This window comes from Dermacentor silvarum, chromosome 6 (genome assembly GCF_013339745.2).
Source record: "Dermacentor silvarum isolate Dsil-2018 chromosome 6, BIME_Dsil_1.4, whole genome shotgun sequence".
In the NCBI taxonomy this organism is placed as follows: domain Eukaryota; kingdom Metazoa; phylum Arthropoda; class Arachnida; order Ixodida; family Ixodidae; genus Dermacentor; species Dermacentor silvarum.
The window spans coordinates 143,300,068-143,325,179 of NC_051159.1; the positions used below are offsets into that span (position 1 = coordinate 143,300,068).

At 48.2% G+C, this 25,112-nt stretch overlaps 1 protein-coding gene across 1 annotated transcript in view; it reads right to left on the bottom strand.

Annotated features, from left to right (window-relative positions):
• Window positions 1-21,074: 21,074 nt before the first annotated feature.
• The window catches only part of LOC119456122 (conserved oligomeric Golgi complex subunit 8-like), a 34,443-nt gene continuing 30,405 nt past the window's right edge, over window positions 21,075-25,112 (bottom strand). The window contains exon 13 of the mRNA XM_037717726.2: window positions 21,075-21,519. Within this exon, the coding sequence (XP_037573654.1) occupies window positions 21,142-21,519 (378 nt within the window). The 3' untranslated portion in view covers window positions 21,075-21,141. The remainder of the gene's footprint in view (window positions 21,520-25,112) is intronic.

Sequence of the window (25,112 nt, forward strand, 5' to 3'; positions counted from 1 at the left end):
TCAACCTGGGCCGATCGTGAAGGCAATACAGCGTCGCACAGTTTCTACGTAGCGTTAGCTACTACGAGGAAAGTACTGGGCGAATGTGGGCCGATCCCGAACACGGGTGCAGTCTAACACAGAGTCTCAAAGTGCGAGCTCTTGCGAGGAAAGAACACGAGAAAATGGCACGTCACACACGCACCAAGTTTCTCAAAGAGCTATAGTGGGTTTAGGCACGAGAGGAATATGCGTGCTATCGTGGCTCAATGGTTGCAGCATTGGGCTGCTATGCTCGAATGCAGAGGTTCGATTCCACTATCGGTCATGTATTTCGTTTTATTACAGAGGCCCGAAATGAGGCGAGACAGGAAGCTTCCTATACCAAACTATCGCAATGTACCTGGAATGAGGCAAAAAAAATGCAATAAGTGTCGGCGCGGTCGTCAGAAGAGCCGCAGTGCTCGGCACTGCGTCAGAGAAGGCGGCACTACGTGTTTTCATCATCTCTTATCTGCCTGCGTAGGCCCTAAACTTGCGACCCATCATTATCGTCACTACCATTGCTGAGGCGCCACAAAATGACACGTAGCAATAGCTCGCCGTCGGTACATGTCTCATGTCGGCCTTTTCTCTATCGCATCGATAATTGCCGTACCATATCACGCTCACGTTGGCGTTGTAGTCGGGCCAGGTGGACAGGCGTTCCAGGAAAGCAGCGCGCACGGCCAACGTGATGGACTCTGCGTAGGAGCGCGCTACCACAGGTAGTACTTCGCGGGCGTAGTTAGACAGCAGCGCCTTGCTGGCGGCGATGTAGGCGCGGCTCAGGCAGAACGCGCCGTGCATGACCAGCGCCCGCTGCGGGTGACCGTAGAAGTTCAAGATGAGCTCGCCGTTGGCGAACAGCGCCGCCACCTGCAGGCGCGCCGAAGTTCCATGGACCGTAACGATTTAGGACGCTTACTATTTATTTGATTGTGGGGCATTAATTTCCCGAATCTGCACAGTGGCATAACAGTGCGCTATACGAAAGACGCCATGGTGGAGGGCTCAGGATTAATTTTTACCACGTAGGGGATCTTTAACGTGCACCCTGAAGCAGCGTACACGAGCATTTTACAGCGAAGCTGTATAAGGCTAGGATTTCGGGATTTCTTCGTCTCCATCGACATAAAACAACCAACCATTGACCCCAGCGGCGCCCGCGCGCGTCGCGGGCGCCGCTGGGGTCAATGGAGTCCCACCAGATGGCGCTCGCCTCCGGCGCCGGCCGTGCGGGGAAACGGGAAAAAAAAAAGAACCAGAAAGCTCGCCTTCCCACAGCGTTCGCCGCAAGCGCTTCCCTGTAAAGATTACACTTGCGTAAGCTGCAGTTGCCGGGAAGCGGCAACTGTAGCATACGAAGCAGGGAGTGACGTCAATACACTTTCATATGTAAAAGAAGAACCGGCCTAGCAACTGATTTCACTTGTGTTATGATAGCGCTACGGAAAGTTCACACATAGGACTCCTGAAGAGCAGCGCGAATTCGATGAGCGACGAAAGTAACAGGAACGTCAATATGCAGAACTGCGTCATGGTCAATCTAGCGGTCGCTAGCTTTCGTGCGGGAGTGCTTGCGTGTACTTCGACTGTACGTTTTCCGGTATGTCGGTATACACAACAGCACTAGTACGTCTACGCCAAATCAATCAACTATTTACTGTCCCATTCGTCCCTCTGGAGCGTGAGAGCCAGTGAGAAAGTGAGACGTAGCCTGCCGGCTATCATCGCACCTGCACCGTGCACCAGGATGCGTAGGCGTACATGTCCAGCTCTCCGTGGTGCGCCAACAGCTTGACGAAGGTACTCAAGAAGGGTACGTTCCACGTGCGGAACTCTAGTCGCCCGACCAGCTCGACGCCTTCACGCTGTAGCACCTCCGTCCACCGGTCCAGCGACAGGTTGGCCGATGGGTTGTACACCACGTCAGCAGGCACCGTCGAGAATATCGGCGCGTTCTTGTGGAAGGCTGCTATCAGGGGACCGAACATTTTTCCCTCAAGCTGCTGCATCTCCTGCAGAGTGAGAACGGAGACTGCAGGTATCAAGAAAAGTACGGACAGCTGCTTCCTGAGAATGATTGTCTCACCCTTCAAGTTCGCTTACTGACAACAACCTTCAGAGAGCTTTCTGCGTGGGCGGTTGCGCTTGTAAAGCAAACAATACACATTGGTATTGTAAAGATTTTTAACTGCGCCAGCTGTAGCACAACTCAGTAGCGAAGACTTAAAATATTCAATCTGAATGAGTGCTGAAGTGAATGGAAGTGATTTGAATGAACGCTAAAAAAAGTGTTAAATTAGTTTAGTCTGATAAATTATTATTTGAAAACTTCATCTTTGTTAATTTCACGGTGCACACTAAAAATAAAAACGCCAAGATAGAAGTTCTTCGCTTATCGAATTCCCAATTAACTGCGAGAAGAAAAAATTAACGGCATTTTTTTTTACAGCGAAGCTCTGTGCAACTATAGAAGCGCTAAATAATGTTATAAGCTTGTTTCTGTGATTTTTATAAAAAAGAAGATCACTTACGAAGTTTATATTTCGAGGAAACGTGGGAAATTATAGGGGGGATAGGCAGGAAAAGCTTGGAGTGTGTTCTAATTAGGGAAAAAAATTTAAATTGCTAAACACTCCTTTACGGCCTCTTTAAGGGCGTTTTAGAATCGCTTACAAAGTTTCGCGGCTTCTCTGGGAAATACTTTAACGTTTCTGGCTTAATTAAGAGCGTTGCAAATAATTACTAGACCTTTTCTTTTCCCTTATTTTCATGCGTTATATGAGGTCCATAGTATAGGTGCTCCCGGTGTCCTCGGTGAGTTAAATGAGGAATCTTGTTTATATTTCGTGAACATAAGGGGCAGGTTATGGGTGATATGTAGCAAAGTTAAAAGTGTGTGGGTTAATCTCGACCTTTGCAGTAAATTGACATGCAGGCATTTCGGAGCGTTATAAGTTTTACGAAGGGCGCAGAATTCAACCAGCTGTTCTGGGGGAAGTTTAAATGCTACGAAAATAAAATTTAGTGAGAATATGGGGGGCATTAATTGCGGCCAATGTTCACGCAAAATATGTGTGGATGAATAACTGAATTTGTAATAAAAATTCTTAACAAGTGTAGGAAATGTGTGTGCAAGTGTATGCAAGATTTCAAACGGGTCAGTCTCACCCGAGCAACGTTTTAAAATATTTTATCTACAGGTCACTCGAATTCTTTCTTATTGCAACTGCTCGAAGGAAATAGCTTCGATGAAAACTGGGTTCTATATGCTGCAAGGTTGCCCAAATGCGCTGTCTTTTTATTGAACACAGCAGCGACCTCGAACTACACATTCTATGAGAGAAGTAGCTATAAACTGCATTAATTCAGGTTCGCAGCTTTCATGTTTCCTTGTCACTCCACGTCGCAAAGAAAATTACATATGTCTCCATCCACGATTTATTCGATGCCCATATCGAAGGTAAGGCTGTCGGTCATGAGAAAAATCAAGTACTCTCATGTGTGCCAAAATTTTTACTCTGCAGTAAGGGCGCCAAAACAATTATAAAACGGTAAAGTTATTCTAGAGTGTTATCAGACAGTTTTAGCTAACTGCTGCAAGTTTGCCGCACGGAAGTAGTTACCGTATTTGGCCGGGCGGTTTTCCGTGCGGTAACATAGAAAATAAATTAGCACGCTTTAGCATGGCATAACAACGCTATAAATCGTGTTTTATATGGGGCCATTTACCCTGCGATTCACGCTTGCGAAGTCGCCGATGCGGAAGATATGCTGTCGCCCCATTTCGTGCGTGCCACTTGTCCATGTTTGCACTTCAATGGGAAATATGCGACGTGGACTCCACGGAACCAACAACAACGTGGATCGTGGCTTGCTTGCATGATTTTTTTTTGTCTTTCTTTAGTTTGGTAGAGTAGTGCTTTCAAAAAAAAAAAATCATACCACGAGAATAGCTTCTAGTTTGTTCTACGTTGTTTTAACTGAAGCAGCCTAAATAAATAATCCCCTGCGACAAAAGTGATTCAGACTTCCCATAGGTGCTTGCATATACGAAAATCGCCGCCTCCGAGATCGGCGCATGCGAACCGCAACGGGAAGTTTCATTTGCGCAAATAGCAGCTGGGAACAACGCAGCGCATGATCCCGTCATGTGAAACAATTCATGTGAAGTTTTATGCCACCATTACCCCTACTGTCCTGTACCATCCATAAATGTACGGAGCAACCAGGATGGAACATTCTAGCACACGTTTTAGCACAGCTTCAGCGCTCTATTGTTTGTTTTACCGTCGCCAGTCAGGTGTGATTTGGGCCTGCATGGGGTGTTACGGACAAAGCGCCCACCATCTGGGCGGTAACAGTGACTGTCGTGTTTTAGCACTTAGCTGAAACATTTGATTACCTTGAAAGTGACGACATCCGAGGCTGCATCTTCGTCCCGAAACGCATTCCGAAGGCGGCTGAAGTAGTGCTCGCGGTGCGCCTCCGAGTTCCGCTCGTGGTACTTGCGCACGATGAAGTTGAAGCCCGAGTCGGTGAGCACGTACGCCTTGGTCGAGTTCTGGTACAGCTCAGGGTCGACGCGGAACACGGCGCTCCATCCGAGCGTGTAGTCGCAGTGGAACATCATGCGCAGCAGGTCTCGTCGTTCGATTGGAGGCGGTTTGTGAGGCCACATTACACCGGCAGCGCGCAGTGCGGCCTTCACGTCGGCGAACTCGCCCGTCGGTGTCGCCAGCACGGCGATGCAACTCCTGTGAAAGCATATACTTAAAATGAATGTGTTAAACTTTCAGAGAAACGAACTCATCTGTCCGTACTTCATGATCGAACGCCCTCTTAAGCTATAGCACCTCTGCTGCTGGCACGACATCACGCATACACGCAGTTTGGGCGTAAGCAGTTGATCACTGCTGCGCGATGTATAATTTCAATTCTCTTATGTCAATGAGCCTTGGGCGGGCTAGCATTAACGTGTGTTTGCAAGGCAGAAAGAAAACCAGCTTCTTTCGTTTGTACTGCTGGTCTATACGCTTTCCTACTCAGGCTTTCGCCATACACTCCTTCTCCACTCTCTTCACTATCGCCTTCTTTCATCCCCCTCTGTGCTCCGCGTTCTCTCTCATCCTTCGCTGTGCTCGTTCGCTCGGTTACTAGGGACGCCGAGGCTCGCCGCAGAAACGGGCAATTAAGAGCTGCGCTCCTAAAGTGCGTCCCTCTCAACCGGTAAAACTTTGGGGCAACGAATGGTTTTAAATTCGTAAGCATTTCCATGCTTACCCGAGAAAACTGTCCGTGCGCCCATCCGTCCCTCCCGTAAGACGATCGCTTTCAAGACAGAGCTCGCAGTAGAAAGCGACTGTACCTTCGCGATGCCTGTCGCTTCAACTCGAACGAGGCGGCGAGAACACAGCGCTCATGGAGCTCTCAGCATACGCCGCACTCTGCCCGTTTCGCAGATCGCTTTCAAGATATGAACCCGCGAGTCTCTCTTCAACGCTAAGTGAGCGGCGAAAACACAGCGCGCCAAGCTATCAGCAGTGGGCACTCTGTCGCCATCGCACATCGCTTTCAAGATACGGCCAGCGCCACCACACCAGGCGTACCTGCCACTGAAGCACTGTTGATCACGGTTCATAATTGTCCGACGCGAGTGGACAATGCGCTAAAGAGCAATAACGGCTTATAATGATCGAAACGTCATCAGCACACCTGACGCCGCCACCCGCAGTAGAACCAACCAACAAGATACAGTGCACATAATAAATGTTGCATACATTTCATTCATTTCCTATATCACCCTCGCCATTTCACCCCACGTCCACATCTGCTGCGGACTATCTATAACACGAGTGAACATAGCTTCTACTCGCCTCTTGTACGTCGAATCGTGGAGGTCTCACAGTTCGGTGTTGCAACCGCGCTTCTGTTTTTCGATTCCCCCCCTTTCGCGGTCGTTCTCGCAATTACACGACACACCAGCATATACGACCATTGAACACCACGTCGTTACTACGAAATGCTTACGCATCTTTCAGATAACTCCCACAGGAGATTATACGTGGACTTTTGTTTTGTTTGTTGTTGTTTTTGCTTTGTTTTGTTTGCGTTTCGAAGGACCTGGTAAGACGCCGGAGGGTCAGGTCCGGCCACGCGCGCAGTAGCTTCTCTGGCGCGCACTGCACCTGCGTCTCTTAAAGAAATATTTAGCTGGCGTTGACCGCACTCTAAACGTGGTGACGCAACCACGACGGGGGCGTGGAGTTTTGTCAGCCGGTACGCGATAGAAAAGGTGGGACACATGGCGTGGACATGGGGGCGCACTATCCGTAGAATAAAGGCAATGAATATGATCCTATTCAAACGAAGCATTCTTTGCGAGCCCTCCCGGACTTTGCTGACCGTATCTGGTGCGGTCTTTCCGAATAGCTTACACAGAGGACAACACTCAAAGAATGAGATATGTCGACTAATATTTCTACTGTCCTTACAGATGTTACGGTGATCGATTATGTTCTCCACGCAACTGCGCAGGGAAACTGCAAACGGTACCTTATTCGTTGCTCACTGCAACGAATAAACGCTTTCAAGCACATAATTCCTTTATATTGCAATAACAAATACACGGACGCTCCTGGCGCATTCAGGCCGTCGGTGCTGTAGCCGCCATTGTCGTACTGCCCCGTTCAACAGCGCATGTGCGGCTCACGCGTTAGAGTGCGTTTGGCTGCAAAAACGACGAAGCGTGGTGGCGTCAACGCTACGCTCAATCACCTTGGCGGCGGAGCCAGTTGCAGCGTTCTGCCTTCCGCTGCTGGCATAAGCGTTGTCGTGCGCACAACGCTTATGCCAGCACCACACCAGAAACACACTATAGCATTCCTGTGTATGCGCTGCTCTGAGCCGAACAGGCACTAAACGTCAAGCTAACGTTATCTAAATATTGCTGGCTCTCCTGGAATCGAGAGTAGATATAAGCATAAAATGGCCACCGGCAAAGCAGATTGGTTGAAGATGATACTAGCCACAATCTTAAAATGGGTGTAGCGCATGTTCGTTACGACACATCCCACCACACCACACCGCACAACACCGCAGCACGCCATACTGTGCACTGGTCCATATGGACGCTGCCCAGATAGAAGAAAAAGACCGGCTAAAGGCAGCTCGACAGGCAGCGAAAGACGGCAGGGAGACAGAGCGCACTTGCCAGCTGGAAGAAGAAAATCGTCTGAAGGAGGCACCAAGCAGCGTGGCGCCATCTCTCGAGGCAATGCAAAGCACACGCCGTGGAACTCACGGACTGCTGGCGTCCAAAAGAGCACAGGCAACCTGTCGCAGCGCCAAATGATGGCAATCAAGTGTATGGTGTCCTATATCTGCCTTTTGAACCTCGCTATTGGAAATGACAAACCTTTATCGTACTAGAAGTTACAGCTTCAGTGATATTGTGAACGAACATTAGGAAGAACTCGGAAGCAATATCTTATGTAACAAGTTTTGGGCAGTAACTAGCGCATGTAATGAGGTCCTGTACAAAGTGTTGGGGGCTATAGACCGCATTTTCTGAACTTTTGACCGGTTGCCCAGATGATCTCGAGTTGTTTTCGCAACGATGCCCGGATAACGGCTCTGGTTTTTGGCTCAAGGTCACATGAAGGTCGCCGACAATGGGAGCTAAAAGCAGACCAACGGTTTCTATTTGGTCTCATCTCGCGCACCATCAAGAATCGATGCCTGCAACGTCACTGACGAAGCTGTCCATCACGCCAACGTTGTCGTTGTACCTGCCAGGGCGCTGTTTCCTCTTCCCAGGAGAAGTTTCCTTGCGTGCGGCTTCGCGCCAACATGTTGATATGCGCGTGTATAGAACACCATTTGAGGAGTCCAAGCGCGGTGCAAAACCTTGCTATCGCTGTCAATGCTTCGCCCCGTCGGGCGGAACTGGCAAAATATTTAAAGTCAAGTTTTGTATGCACCTAACCCAGGAGAGCCTGGGTGAGGTGCGTGTGATCGGTCGAGTCCTCGCCACGTAAAGCGAGCCGATACTGGATACAGTGTAATCCACGGTTGCGTGGGTCACGTGACGGGGGCTAACCCGCGTGATGAGGGCCAAATCGCTCTGCTGTAACACGCAATGCAGGGGGAGGGGGGGTGAACAGTTTTACGCGTAGAGCACGCGCCGGACGCGCCACTAGTGGCGTCCTTGCTAAGTGCTCTCGGGAAGGGAAGCTGTCGTCAACCGTAGATTCCTGCGTCGCTGTGCGTGCGTGTATGATTCACGTTTACGGAGTGAAATAAGCTAATGCTGTAACACGTGTGTAGAGCAAGCTTCAATGTATGTCGAAAATGTGGTGGGCGCTCAAATACCTACAAAAAATTGGAGGACGCTTAAGCTTGGACTTTAATAAGAGTGGAACGCGACAGCATTCAAAGATCCCTGATTGCTTCTCACGCTTCCCGGCAACCGCAGCTTATGTAACTGTAATATTTACCAGGAAACGCTGGCGGCGAACGCTATGCACGAAGGAGAGTTTTCTGGTTATTTGTTTTCCTTCCTTCGCACAGCCGGCGCCGCCGCTGCCGTGGATGGATGGATGCCATGAGCGACCCCTTTGAAACGGGGTGGTAGGTTGCGCCACCAAGCTGCTCTTATTTTGCTTAATGCCATACCTATATTTTTTGAGAAAACACAGATACAAAGAATTCCAAGCATCAAACTCTTTGAACCATTACTGGGAACTCTGTTTTTGTACGTATCCATCGTTTGTGGTCTCCCTAATTTTCTGCCAGCAAATCTCCAATCGCCTCTCTATACCGGGCATGTTTACTTTCCCCGTGCTATCCCTGAACCCAAGGGCTTCAAGGAGGTCAGAGGGGCCTAGACTAGCAGGCGGCGCACGACGCGTACAGTTAGTTGCTTCGAGAAAGCTTTGCTTCACCACGGTCGATCCGGAGCGCCAGACGCCAGACGCGCTCTCTACACCGGCGGTTGTTTTACAGATTCAAACATGTGCTTTAGATTTGCATATATATTTCCAGCGAATAGCTTTCTTTGGCTCTTTCGCCCATTTTCGTAGTTGGCGGCGGTCGGTACGTGGTGGGACAAAGGTGCCGATGGAAAGGGTACGTGCTCTCGCGCAATCGAGTTGCGGGGGAGGGACTGCCGATATAGCCCCCCACGCTCACTTCTTCATTCGTTCGTTAGTTCGTGCCATTCGCTTACGTTGACAATCATCGTCGATGGATGGTTACTACACATTTTAAACGCGATAGCGTTAAGGGCCCCGTGTCGCAGAAAATCCGGCGTCGGCACCGGAGTTGTCAGAGAAAATCAACCAGCACATATTTAGGTAAATGTATATGCCCCGCCTTGCTATATGGCACGCGGCATATGAAGGTTATATTGCCACACCATTCTATCAGTAAAGTTGCTCATACCTTGTCTTACGTTCTCGACAAAGTTATTCCTCGTAATCTTGAGATGTCATAAAACAGAACACCAACAGCGCATGCCTTTTACATTAAATCTTCTCAGACTGAAATATTAAAAGTACGAAGCAATAACATAAACCTGGAAATGATGCAATTTATTTTGGCGCGGCTGTTCACTACCTCCGGGATCGGCCCATGCAAGAGACCGTGTTTCTACCAGATAGCTCACCTTCGTGCATAGCGTTCGCAAGCCAGCGCTTCCCGGTAAACATTAGGGTTACATAAGCAGCAGTTGCCGGGAAGCGTTAGAAGCATGTCAGGGATCTCTGAATGCTATCGCGTTCCACTCTTAAAGGCGAAGCTTAAGCGCCCTCTAAGTTTTCTTTTTTTTTTCCCCGTTCTAAGGTGACCTCTTGCTCCTATTTCCCATGCCTCGCTGGGTCTATACATTGCGACTGGGCGTCACAAGTTGTTGCGACACATTCTTCACGGCGCCCCTCCAGTACGTACCTGTATAGCATGGCCGCCCGCTGGAGTGGGCTCTGTCCCGAGGGGGGCACAACAACAGTGCGCACAATGCGCGTGATCCTCTCGTTGGCGGCACCGAAGGCCTCCTCCTGGACGCCGAGCAACTGGCGCATCCGCCAGCCGTCGCACACGAAGCGCGTGAAGCTGTGGCACGGCTTCACGGACAAGTTGAGCGAGGCGAGCAGCAGCTGAGCGTACTCGCGGCACGCGTGGGTCGTGCACGTCGCCGATTGGTCCGCTTCGCCACCGTTTAGGAGCGAGGACAGCAAAGAGAAAAGCATGACCAGACACACCACCACGCAAAAGGCGGCGATCAGGGCGTAGCAGAACGGGGTTAACGGACGTTGCTGGTGTGGACAGCGGAAAAAAGAAAAAGCAGACAAAGGTTTTTAGCTATTGTAAATACTGAAAGGTCTGTACACTTTAAAATAATTTACGCCCTTAGAAGTGAATAAGAGCGTAAATGTGTGTAAAACTCACACCCTTACACCCTTTTTTGGGTGTAAGATTTAAGTAGTGTAACCCGGCGTATTGAGCCCCTTGATGTGCGCCATTTTCTCCCAACCTGACTTATTCCTTCGTGCACACCGCTGTAGTGAGGGATTTAACTACAGCCGTCTTATTTCACCACAAACAACTCACTGATACAACGAAAGGGCAGGAACTCAAATAACGGAGTCCATTCGAGGTCTGTTGGGGATGCTATCGTTTGTGGTAAGCATTGTAGCAACGGGAAAGCGTCAGAATGTTTTCCCTTTTTCATAAACTACAAAATTCGGGGGATGCAGACGATATTACAGAGGGCTCCTTTGCGCATGCTCCCTTCCACAGCTTGCGCACACGAGCCAATTGAGATGGAGAAATTCGATCCCGACCAGGCTCGATCGCGATAAAGTGGCCCGTGTGACTGTGGTATAGCGGACGCCTTCTGAATGCACTTCGGCCGTGCTTCCAATGGAAAGTCAAGTGAGAAGACAGAAAAGCTAAAAATTCCCACGCTTATCTTGAGACAGCCACTGTTTATACCGATACAGCAACCCGGACTCAAGGCAAACACCTTAGGAAACTATGTAACCCTTAGCACATGTGAACGCACCATGCCGCTCGCGAAGCTGCTGCCTTGAGAAGTCCCACGTGCCGACAACGGGACCTGCAAGGCCGCCGCCGCGGCCGCGACCGCAGGTGCAAGAGAGGTGCGGCGTGCGCTCTCTAGGCCAGAACTTCTAGGTGTAATCCAGAACGATGACCTACGCAGGGCCGCAAATGAGCCCGGCGTACCAGTGCTGCCCGCGCGGATGTGACGCATGTGAGATTGCGTATCGATGAAGTTGTCTCGAGCTGACGAGTCAAGTAAGGTCGGCATGGACCGAGACCGCTGCGGCTCGGGATGCTGTCCATAAGCGGGCATTTTTCGGGCACCGCGCTGATTCAATTCGTCGGACATTCGTCGTGCAACACCGACGGGGTGCTGCGGATTTTCGGACGTTTGGAGCACGCCGGTAGGAATGAGATGTGAGGGATCGTCGGGCGCTGTCCTAGCGCCGAGCTTATGAAGCTGATCGGAATCTCTCCGTGGCCCTGTCTGCTGCGGCTGGAACTGCCGGTCGAGCACCTGTGGGATTCCATGTTGGGGCGGCTGACATCCGGATTCGGTGGAGCCTGTCAAAGGAGAAAGCGCTTCCACTGTTAGTTACTGTTGAGTGCATATGTTGTTGGGTGTCTTTGAGATTATGCATTCATCGAACGAATTTGTCGCATAGTGCATCCCCGATGTCAACGAATCTGCCGTGACATGTGCATGTGCACCTTACTGCGAGGAGCGGAGATGTTCCGCAATCATAGACGTCGATGCTCGATAGGATGTTATTAGAGAGTCCCTAGAAATACATTTTCATTCGCTCACGCGACAGTGTTAACGGTAGACCGTCTTGGACTTCCGATGCACCTAAAATGTCGCCGACTTTACTATTTGTTTAGTGCATCTGCCTCTCGGATGCGCTCAACACGGCGGCTTTCTTTTTCTCCCTGTATATGTTGAATAGGAGATTAGCCCGTTACACACACTGTCCAACGAGCAAGCAGCGTCCTGCAGTTGGACTTTCAAGCCGACATGCCAGGCACCCCTTTAGTTATAATTGAAAGCAGCCAAAATCCTACGAATGGTTCGGAATTGCGAAAAGCAGTTTTCACATGAGACTACGCAGCACGAAGGGCGCAACAGGAGCGTGTCCTGCATGCATGGTGACCCACAATAATAACTGCGGTCTACGTATATACTCTACGATATGAACAAAAGTTTCGCACTCTCTTCTGGAGATCATATATTCTGTTGTCTTGGCTATGAGTTCGGTGTCAAGACACTCCCTTAAATCACGTTTCAGTATGATTAAGTTCGACGAAAAGATACGGTACCTCTGGCTTGTGTCCGTTCTTCGCCCGATGTTAGGCGCTGCGCGCTCGCTGCCTTGTTGAGAGCCGCCATAAAAGCCAAATGACAGCTGTGACAATGCGATCAAAACGCTGGACATGCAGCGACGTTGTCTCAGGTCCACAGCAGACGTTGGTGGCAGCTGGCCTGCACTGGGTTTGGTCTGCGAATTGTTCGGAGTGGGCTCGTACTTGATCGTCTAAAAATTATTTGGGCAAAGGAGTACCGATTACAGCTGTCGCAGGAATCTATCAATATTTGCGATCGCTGTGCGCGCTGAAGGCATTGCGGCAGATGGAATGTGCATTGAAAGGTTTTAAATTGCCACATAAAATTGCGTTAAAATAAAGCTGCATGCAGTTATTGTCCACAATACTAAACAATATACATGCGGTGTAAAACTAGATTGCTTTGATTAACACACCACTAAGCGAATTTGAAACTACACCTGTGAATAAAGGGTCACTGAAGTGAAATCCTTTCGGTCAGTGTTACAATTTAGTGTGGAACCTGGAAATAATTCGGGTGTTATATCGCACTGATATATGGTTATCATTGTTACGATTTCTTGTCTGGTTTGAAAACTTCGTTAATTTTCGGAACCTGCTAGATGAAAGGCTGTTGCAAAGAATTTTATTCACTGTCGCCATCGTATTGTGCAATTCACCAAACGTCCGTATGCTGCTTGGAGTGCGGTGGCCAGGTCCCTTCAAGCTGTTCTAAACAAGTTTCTTTCCTATAGGAAGTCCACCAACAGCATTGCTGTTGTTTGCTGTAAAATAAATTCAAATTCACATAGTAGGCGCTTTGACTACTTCGGATCAGTGAGAGTATTGCCGTGCTCATGAGGCTAGAGCTTGTGAAGCACACTCTCCACAGCTAGGCTGCTTCGACCCGCTGAAGGGAGAGAACATCGGTTTCAGGTTACCCCCTGGGTGCCTGCACAGGAAGAGTATCTACGGGCGCCGTGACGCTTCTCTATCACACCTTGTGGGAAGTTAAAGGTAGGTGGCACAGCAATTTTACTGGGCGAATACAAGGTATATTTGTAGCAACGTTTCATGTAGCTTCGTTAAGTACGCCTAAACGATGCGTGTTCTTTAAGGCATCACCAAGTTTCTTGGAATGCTGCAGAAACTTGTCGTCGCAAAATGCGTAATACGTTTTGGCGTAGGCAAGCTTGGCATGCCAAGTTAACGGCTGCCGCGGCCTTCGAATGACGAAATTTGTATTACTGCATTTTCCGAATGTCAGCTGCTTATAGGTAACTCAATCGCGAATTAGAGAAACGTGAGGAGTAAGCCCTCGTTCTTGAATAAGGATTGCTTTGCACAGCCATTCCTCTTCAAGAACTAAATCAGTGTTAGCCGAGCTGGGATGGTCACTTCATTCCAGGTACTGATAAAAGAGAGGCATAATGAGACGACAGTTACGTGTATTCTCATACACGTAACCGCATGTCGTCTGGTTTGCTTACCGCAGTGGTTGCTACGGTTGCTTTGCTCCAGCGGCTTCCACGAGCTCGCCGCCAGGTGCAATCTTGCTCAGTTTTGAGGCCGCGCGACAACCTCGCACGCCTTGCTGCGTTCACGCGGACTCCCGCTGTCTCGCAAGTCCGGTGAGAGGACGGTGAGCCCGGCAAGTACACAAGAATGCTTGGTTTTCGCTGGACGATTCTTGCCCCAGGACACCGATTTCGTGTGCTTTATCGCGAATCCGACTGGCACTCGTTCGCTGCGCGAGGATTTTCTTCTTCTTCTTCGCTCGTAGCACGTGTCCGCGTGAGCGAGTTTGCTGATGTTCATTTCTTTCACCATGGTACATAGCTACAAAAAAGGACTGGCCACATAAATGGGAAATGAAATGAGTAGCTATAACTGCGGAGAAATTAAAAAAAATATACGGAGAAATCAAGAAAATAAACGAATAGATAATGAGAAAATATAGCAAAATTTTTATGCGAAGTGCAGTGTTGTATGTAAAAGACATTCTTAAAGAGGCACTCGAACAATTTTCAAGTCATCCTTTCTCAGTCGCGGATTGCGTAAATTGACGGTTGGAAATATAAATGCGTCAACAAGAATGTCAGCGATGAGTGTAAGCAGTCCAAAGTTATACAGTCGAGAAATTTCAAACTACAATAAAAACTACCTCCACGTTCGCGGCACGCGCTGTCTCGCCATGCGCGAGGCGTTGCTGGCGCTCTTCTAATGGCGATGCGATGAGGCGCTCGAAAGAGTACCTCGGCGAGAGTGTTCGTAATTGGCATGTACAGAGCTCTCTGCGGCAATATCGCTACACAACGTATTGCCACCGTGGAAACTATTTATGCCTGAGGCGTGTACTGCAGCGAGATTCCTTTTTTCGCGCTTCCACAAGAAAACTCGGCGCCACCTAGCGCCGTCGCCGCGAAGCCTGCGCGTGGCCTCCGAAATGCATGGCGCGCCGGTACATGCGAACGCTTAAAAACGTGTCATGTGGTAACCGGGCTCCTCTGTCGCGCTTCTTTCTTAGGGAGACTACATGCAACGCCGTTTACGCAAATTGGCGAGAGGTTCATGGAAGAGCGGCACACACCCAGTGCATTCATGAGGCAGCTCGCTAAAAGCGTTGGTGTGAAAGGCGCTCTTTGAAAAGCGGCCTATATAAACCCAGCGCATTTGAGGCGCAGCCTGCTAATGCGTCGGGTTGCTGCCCTTGAGGAATCATTCATCACTCTCTCTCTATTGCGACGTGGGTTCGACTGCGCTCAGCGTCAGAGAAATTTAAGGGCGCTTTTTCGTGACCCAAGTTAGCATCAAAGAGCTTCATTGAAGACCAGCACAGACCGAGTGGCGCATACCCAGTGCTCCCCGTCGGCGTCGAAAGTGTTTCTTCGAACTGCGGTACCTACGTACCCAGTCCCGCATCTTACAGTGACCCGTGTTGGCGTGAAAGAGGTTCGTTGAAGAATGGCACGTATGTACACGTTGCCACATACTGAGTGGCCTAGTAGGTCCGATGGCTGGCTTCGAAACCTGTTATCTAAGCACAGAAGCCCGACGCGCTACCCATTCGACCACGAACTGCCCAGTGACCCAGACAGGCGGGGACACGGATAGATAGATAGATAGATAGATAGATAGACAGATAGATAAATGGATGATTAGATCAAGTTTAGCGTGATCTTCTATCTCCATTTCTCTCATCCACTTACCCCTCGCTGCCAATGGTAAGAGCACGAAGCGCCTACGTAGTAGAAGCTCGCACTTCATGGTTGCCTACATGTTTTATGTTTTTTTATGTTTACGGAATCCGGTTACTCCAGTGTGCTGATGACGCTGTTGGTAAAAAAGTACCTATGCGCATTATAGCGCATTTCATGTCTGCCACTACTAGTCGAGCAACCTGGGACTGCGCAACGTCTCTTTTCTTCAGTTCAGCTATAATTCAGCGTAGCTCCGCGAACAACAAAAAGTGTTCGGGAACAACGATGCATCGAGGTGTTAAACCTGTACCACGTGAACAAGACAGCGAGGCGACAAGGCTGCTAACGAGCGTACACGAGCGAGATAAGAGAAGCTTTTGTGCTCAGAGGTGAGAAGAATGACGCCATACCAAAGCCGAAAAAAAAAAAAAGCAAGCGCCCCTACCATGTTCTATGATTATGGTGTTCTTTTTTTTCGACTGTGTCGGTTTGCGTTAATATAAACAGTACAGCAAACAAAAATAAAATGAAATCTTGATTTATCACGTTTTTGCTGCAGTGTAGTGGTTACCTGCAACTTTGATGATGCGGTCGGCAGCGATGTGGTGATTTGTTTGCGCGATTAAAATACGAACTATTTCGATAACTGTGCTTTGTCCAACGCTAAACACATCTCTAACCGTCAGTCTACGCAACTTGCAACAGAAAGACGGTGGCTTAAAAAGTGTTCGAGGGCCCCTTTAAAGCTGGATTCTCCACAACCAAAGCTTTTGTGGGGTGAAGCACGCTTTAGGATTTCTTCTTCCCCCCCCCCCCCCCCCCCTTTTTTTTTTCGTCGAAGGCTCAGTTGTGGTGTGATCGTGCGTTGACCCTGCGGAAGCAGTCACTCACGGAGAACACAACAACCAGGGTCAGGGTAAACGAGCCAACGCTCTCATCAGAAACAGTTCCAACTGCGGGGAAAAAAAAAAAAAAAGGGATGCAGTGGTTCAAGGCAACTAGTTGGACACGGACAGGGCGAAGTGACATTCCTTTAAACGACCTCGTGGTGCCTTTCTCTACCGTCATCGCTTCGGCAATGAGAGAAAGTGATTGTGGTTGTTCAGAGGAAAATTCGCTGTTCACCGACAATGAAGATTTAGTGTCCGTGATGTGTGACCTTTTCCACGTATGTGCCCCGTGCCATGCGTGTGTTTTTGGCTAAGCTCTCCTCTGAGGGAGAGGGCTTCAGACCTCAGGATAGGCCAAAGATGATGCCATCACTCTCCTGACACGGGATTGGGGGAAGGTGATGTGACCGGCACGATGGAAGGGATAAAAAACTTTGACGATCGTTTTGTGTATATCGGCCACTTGAACTTTAAGTGAACCTCTCTACATCCTTCCTATATGTTCTTGTAAATCATGTACAAATATTGTCACGGGCGGCGATTCTGTGGTCGGTGCTTGGACGATTACGACGACCACGGTGTGGCTATTTGGTGCACGCGCGCTAGCCCAATCACTGCTGCAGCGTTGTGCGCCTTGCCTTGTAAACATATTCTTTGTATATAGATTCTCCCCGTAACAATATAAACGTTTCTTCTAAAGCGTCCAGAATGGCGGACTAAGGCACACGATCCTTACTCCACCAAGGTACCTGAACTTTTCAAATCTTCGGACTCCCGCGGTCGCAACAGTGGGTTCAAGGCAACTAGTTGGACACCGCCAAACGGGTTTGGACGATTTGCGAAGTGACATTCCTTTAAACGACCTCGTGGTGCCTTTCTCTCCAGTCATCGCTTCGGCAATGCGCTTCAGCTGCAGGGTGTGCACACCGCGCGCTGAGAGTCGGTGGCGTATGTAGCACCTGTGGCAGGGACGCTGTTGTCGTGACAAATACGGCGTTTTGAAGGCACTGCGAGCGTAGTAAATGCCCTTGAGCACACCCAAAGCGATCCTTAGGGCTGTCAGAGATGAGCCAAAAGCACTAAGAGGCAAGAAAAATCAAACTGTGTGGTTTACTGATCCGACATAGGGAGAGGAAACAAGAGATGAAGGAAGTTTCACAATGTGCTATGAGGTTCGCCGCAGTTCAGGGCTTCTGATTAACGTTGAACAACTGAGATTATTCAATGTTCACCCAATGAACAGTAGTACACGAGCGTGCTTGCATGCCAGCCCCATGAAAAATTTGGAATTCCGATGCTGCGGCCAGGAATCGAACATTTTGTCTTCTGCTCAGAACCTGGGCGCCATTGTCACTGAGCCACCAGTCAGAGGCAAGCGGAAAGCCGTTGGTGGCATTATAAGGGAGCGCTTCAGTAGTGTGCACCAATTTTCTGAAAGATGTTCGCTATCGCCTATCCATTCTCTCGCTTGGTAATGCGAAAAAGCAGCATATTTTTATGGGCATTATTTATTTACACCTTTACACCTTACAAGTCCCAATTTGTGGTATTAAATCATAGGTGCACGGGCATTTTCTGAAGGAAGCCTTGAAGGATGCATTACTGGTGTGGGACACGCCTTCAGCAGGAATATTATTTCAACCTTTCGATGTTTACACAAAAAAAGAGTTGAGATAAGCAGTATATTGCAAGCTGCTGAGCAATAAACAACCTTAGGACGGCTATAACGGAACGAAGTGCGATGACTAGGTGCGATGTCAGTCTGGTCACGTATTTCACTAAATGGAACTCCTAAGCCTGATGCGTCCGAAACTACTCCACTGTCTGAAGCTGCTCGACATGCCGAGGAATGCCGCCAACTTGCCCGCTCTTTTTTTCCACCGAGGACCAGTGGCAGCAGCAATCCCGTCAACCTGCCGACCGTTCTGCACCAACTTTTTCCCCTGGCTCTCTGGTCTGGCTTCAGGTACCCGCTACCTACACCCGGCCGCTCCGCGAAATTTGTCGCAAAATACCTCGAACCCTGCCGCAGTTCTGGGACAAACGTTCTCCGTCAGTTACCTCGTGGAGCCGCTCACGCCATCGACAGACCTACTCCATCGCGGCGGCGAACTTCTCTGTCTGTCGCGTTAAGCCGTATTACGACCCAATAGTAGTGTCTTCGCCTTAAGCCGCCTGAATGGCGCTTTTGCCTGCGGGGGGGGGGCAATTGTAATGAAGAAGAGTAGCCTGCGTCTCAGCAGCATCGCCGCCGGCATGAGCTCGTGATTGCTGATTGCTGTACTTGGGCGAACGCTTGTGACTGCTGCCCGTTCGCCTGCGTCTGCTGCTAATAATCCTATTAGCAGTAACCTTTAAAGCTGATTTCTCCACAGCACGGAACATGGTGGGGTGAAGGCCACTTACGTAATTGCCCCCGTTCCACAGGCAATATCCGTGATTATGGATGCACCAACAGTTAGCGGTGTCAAAAACAAACGACAGCCACAATTTTCTTCAAAATTAGTTTTTAAATTGATGTAAATGTGCATATGTAGAGGAACATTTTTGTTTAAAATTCAGTTTATGCGTGCGTGCGTTAGTTATCTTGAAAAAGTGCTAAAAATAATCTCCCTTAGCCAATGCCTTATAGTTGCTAGCTTAGAAAATTCCGGGCTTTCGGACCACTATAAAAAAAAAAAACAATTAAGAAATTGAATAACAAACCACAGCACACCAAGACTTATGTTGAATTCCAATGGTAGATCCAGATCAAGTATTTCTGCTCTGTGTGGAGCAAGTATATTCCAATGGCAGAATGGGAGCGTGAGTTGTGTGTTCCAATGGCAGATTGGGACCAGCCGCTGATTCCGGATCGCTCGGTGGAGCAAAAATATCTGCTCCGCCGAAATCGGCAGATTTCACCGGAAGTCCGCGTGACGTATTTCCTTCACCCGCCTCTGCTTCCCGAGTTCCTGTCATGGTCGCCTGTTTCCGGTCGCGGGCACTAGACATGGGAAACATGGACCGCATGGATTCTGCGACGCGCCGTGCGCTTTTGTTCATGCTACTAGATAGTGACAGCTCCGACTCGGACACAAGTTCCAAGTCCAGTGATGATTCTACCGACACCGACAGTGAATGCGACGCTGCTGTGTGTCAACGGGCGTTTGATGTGATGTTTCGCCTGCCTGCAAAGAGGCCTAAAGTGATTGGGTTCGTCGAGGATGTCGTTCGGCGATACTCAGACGACGAGGTACCGTACAGCCCAAGGTGGTACAAGCGCGCCAACACGTGCGATGCTCGCGCGAAATACCAGAAGGAAAACAAACCCAGAGAATGCTGGGACGATGCACATGAATGGATGGATGCATCTCCTTTGAAGCGGTGTGGTGGGCTGCGCCACCAAGTTGTTGTTCTCCTCTCTATTTTACCTCTAGTTCAGCGCCCTCTCAATTCATTTCCGTGTACTAAGTGCCCCCGCAGGAGCGCATGCATTCCATTCGCAGATTTGGTGCGAGCTGGTGGGAGCGATCCGAGTCGGAGCGACGCGCTCCGTTCGTGATCTGGCCGAGCGCTCGCGATCTGCCATTGGAATTCAACATTAGACCCCAAATTCAGAATCTAAAGAGTTTTTAGAGTGTAAAGGCACAACAACAGCACGCACAGCAGCACGGATGCACTTGACATAATACTGGTCTGCCAGCAGAGATGTCGGTGATCTTCCACTTTACATTTATGTCATGCTCCATAGGCCAATAATTCCTGCATTTGGCAGTCTGGCCTGTGTTCACGGCATGATAAAGGAAACGTGTAATAACAACAGAAATAAACCTCCCATCTCATATTGGCGACTGCTGTTGTTTACCTGACTTTCACAGATGCAGTAATAAAAGGCATTCAGACTCGGAGCAGCCTGATCTTGAAAGCTCCACAAATCATGCAAAAGGAAGACCACTTTGTTAACATCACATTAATATTAATAGTCAAACTGACCTCAAATTCTCATGCTCATGTAGCAAGAATGTTGCTGCAAAGTTCCCCATGATTTTACGTAAACCTTGATGTCTCCCTTATAGATTGAGTAGCATTCTTATCATAGTTGCTGATTTGTATGTCTGTGCACACTTCGATGCAACTGCAACTTGTCTTGGTTGGCTGAAGTGGCTCCATAAACTGGTTGGTCCATTTCTTTATTCATGCTGCTTGTTAAAATTTTTAAAATTTTCCCAAAGTCCATATGCACAACTAGTAGCCCCCCCCCCCCCCTTCCAATGAAAAAAACATTTACTAAGTTATATAATATTACAGTGCTTAAAAGTGAATAAAATAGTCATTCATGAAATGCGTGATGTTTACAAAAAGAAAATTTAATTACAATGCACAACTTTTATGTGAATTCATTTAAATAGCTGTTTATTCACACCCACATACGTTGTCTGTCACTGCGTTAGCTATATATATATAAGGCACCAAGAAGGGCCCTCATCTATTCACTCATTCATTCCTTCATGTTCACTGTCAATCAGGATTCGCTAAATTAAGCCTTCTCACTCTCCCTGCGTTAGCTAAAGAAGGCTCAAGGACAACATCAAATTAATTCTACTGAAAAATAAACATTTTATTTACAAGGCACAACATTTATGTTTGTTTATCTACACAGTCGTTCATTCACTCTGTCCACTGTCTGTCACTGTATCATGTACAGAAGGCTCAGCAACGGCACTAAGCTCTGTGCTAGCAGGATGATCCACAACAGCAGAGGGCTCAGCATTGATCTCTAGAGCTGGTGAGGACACTGCCTCATCCTTACTATCAATGCTGCTTGCCAGCCTTGCGTCTTCCACTGAGGCTGTTGCCTCTTCTGGGGCTTCGGCAGAGTGCTGCTGCTCGGCTGTCTTCACAGTGTCCAATTCGTTTTCACTTGTGACATTCATTTCGTCTATGTCTAAGCTTGCAGGCACAGTGAAGTCTTCTTCAAAGTCTGACACAAGGTGTTTCATGGGCTGTACAATGTCCTCGCACTTGAGGTGGCCCATGTTCTCCTATGAATAATCAGAGTGAGGTTTATTAAGTTCACATACTTTATCACACATTCTATACATATGTGGGAGACCATGCAAGAAGCTAGCGTAAGTTATTAGGATTAGACACAATGTATGGTTGACCCTGGGGGAAGAATTGATTTGAGGGACAGTAGCTGATCAGGGAATTTCCCATTTGAGCTTAGTACATCAAGTGCTTTGCATTACCTTTATACTCAATGAAAACTTTACTGTGGTATCGCAGCACAGCACATCAAAACGAAATTCTGCTCTTTGCTCAGTGCAAACAGAAAAATATTCCAAGTCCTTTATTAGCATACCGGGGTGGGAATGCCCAAAGTAATTTTTTAGCAATTTTTCGAGCAGATAAAATTTCATTCTAGAGCAGACTGAAGCAGTCAGATTCTAATTTTGGAGCAGTCTGTAGCACACCATACCTTATTATTGGAGCATGCAAATTTTAAATTAGATCATTACTGTAATTAATTGGGGTAACTGTCACAACACCTTGGATTCTGCAGCATTAAAAAAGTGTTGAAGAGCAGCCTAAAGGCATTTTTCCTAGCGAAGTGATCGGAGGTGCTTTTGGAGGTGTTTTCCAACAGAAGTTGTGAAGTTAGCCTGAGTGAACACCACAGTGGTTTATTCAAAGACATTCTTAGGTAATGTGACAGCACCAACTAGATCAAACCAAGATTCCACAGGTGACTGACTTCGCTTTGCCATGCGCTCATTAGACTAACGAGAAGTACGAAGACAACTGGAGTTCACATTGAGTGACTGAGTATAAGCCCCCTGAATAAGCTAAAAGGAGCGACATTCCTCCTCTTGTGGGCTCTCCTTTTCTGGGTCTGTTTATCGCTTGCCCTATCTTAGCTTGCACTTTTTGACTGCGGCGATCACGTTGCACAGCAACGCAACTGAAGTGATATCAGGATTAGCGATCGCTGCAATCATGGCGCTGTGCAATGCGATCATGAGCAACTGTCATGGCGCCAAACAAAACAAACAAAACAAAAGAAGGTGCGGCCAGCAACTTGCAGATGCTTGCGCGTGGGTTTCCGTCGAAACGGCACCTGCACAACCACGTGACTCCACTCCACCAACTCAGGCGCAGGTAAGCCCTGAACCTCCTCGTTCGCTGGCTCGGGCGGCAAGATCAAAGAATGTTGCTACCTTTAGTTTATTGATGGAGTTTAATTAGGTGTGGTTGTTCGCACCCGCTGGTGTACAGAATACAAAAGTTACTTTTACACGCCCTCCAAAACCAACGACACAACGCCCTGCACCGCGCTGGCAATCTTTTGCTTACACCTGCCAAAGCTAATCCTGCCAAAGATGGTCTGGCACAGCAACGACAAAATTTTGGCCATTTCTTCGGCGCCATTTGGCACTGCAATTTGCTTGAGAATCTAAATGGTTTCCCATCTCTGAGCATATAAAATCAAGTAACTTGTCTTCTAGTTAAACTGAGAACCACGAGACTAAATCGATTTGGTATGGTTTGAACCACCGCACAAAGCATCCCCTAAGCATTATAGCTTGGTGCTAAGGTTAAGCAAACCAAGCCTGTTTAGAGGTACAAGTGAAGAAAACTCGTATAATATCTGAATGAAGTGAACGCACAGCAGCATGTAATACAGTAGAACCTCATTCATACGTTTTCGAACAAAAATTTGAGAAAAAGCATACTCACCTGGCAATGTACGATCCGAAGTCACTACAAAAATTTGACAGACTCAACTGTAGTTGAAATCTACGTAATGCGAAGCTTTGTATAACTCGTTGCAGCCCGAGACACCAACACATGCCAGCTGGTTGGGCTCGAGCAGCCCGAGACCCGCTTTGTTGTTTTCTTATAGCGTAGTGTTTTAAGACAGAGACAGGAAACAAACGATATTGAGTAGGTGAGCAACGATGGAATATGATGCTGCCAGAGCAAAACATGACGCTCACTTCTCACAGCCTGCAGCAGGGAACAGCGGCGCATTTGGGTTATCGCCTATTAAAAGCGTGCAGTAAACTTCCAACAGTACTACACTATGAAACAGACAGGTGAATATGCTTATTGCAATAGGGTTGGCGGCGATAACAGTGAACGTGATGAGTGACAACCCCGAAGGAGATCTGGTGGACGGTAAGAGGAAACTGAGTGTACGCTGGCATTTTCACGTGACCCAGGCAGGCTAGTACTGCGGGGAAGCTGCCATGGAGGGTGCCTATTGCTCTATTGCACATGCCTTGACAAGATCACATTTTGGCGATCTACTGAACGTGCCAGAAGATTGTGTTTTCTGGGAATGCAAATAAGAAATGCAACTGCATTGGGTTATTTTTTGTTTTCTCAATGGTGAATGTCGCCGCCGGGCATCATATGAAACGGATTCGTATCGACGAGGTTCTACTGTATTTTGTTTCACAATACCTATAGTATGCAGCCTACATGTTCTGAATGTGTTTTGAACAAGTACAGCAAGCAGATACTAAACAAAATCTTCTGGTATTCCTTAAAGGGGCCCTGAACCGCCCTTCGGGCTTGGTGAAATAACATAGTCCGCGGGTAGCATACACTGCTGTGAACATCTCAGCCAAGTTTTGTTGTCGTACGTGGTACGTGGAGCTTGCAAGCGGAGCGCGAAGGCACCTCTCTCTGAAATGCTCTCTTTTCAACAGAAGCCATGTTCCTCACTCTTTTCTGGACACTTTATTTCGTAATAAAGTGGATTTCCATCATCATCATCATCGTCAGCCTATATTTATGTCCACTGCAGGACGAAGGCCTCTCCCTGCGATTTCCAATTACCCCTGTCTTGCGTTAGCGTATTCCAACTTGCGCCTGCGAATTTCCTAACTTCATCATCCCACCTGGTTTTCTGCTGTCCTCGACTGCGCTTCCCTTCTCTTGGTATCCATTCTGTAACCCTGATAGTCCACCGGTTATCCATCCTACGCATTACATGGCCTGCCCAGCTCCATTTCTTCCACTTAATGTCAACTAGAATATCGGCTATCCCCGTTTGCTCTCTGATCCACACTGCTCTCTTACTGTCCTTTAACGTTAAGCCTAACCTTTTGCGTTCCATTGCTCTTTGTGCAGTCCTTAACTTGTTCTCGAGCTTCTTTGTTGACCTCCAAGTTTCTGCCCTATATGTTAGCACCGGTAGAATGCAATGATTGTACACTTTTCTTTTCAACGACAGTGGTAAGCTCCCAGTCAGGATTTGGTAATGCCTGCCGTATGCACTCCAACCCAATTTTATTCTTCTGTAAATTTCTTTCTCATGATCAGGGTCCCCTGTGAGTAATTGACCTAGACAAACATACTCCTTTACAGACTCTAGAGGCTGACTGGCGATCCTGAATTCTTGTACTCTTGCCAGGCTATTGAACATTATCATTGTCTTCTGCATATTCATCTTCAACACAATTCTTACACTTTCTCAATTAAGGTCCTCAATCATTTGTTGTAATTCGTCTCCATTGTTGCTGAATAGGACAATGTCATCTGGAAACCGAAGGTTGCTGAGATATTCGCCGTCGATCCTCACTCCTAAGCCTTCCCAGTCTAAGAGCTTGAATACTTCTTCTAAGCA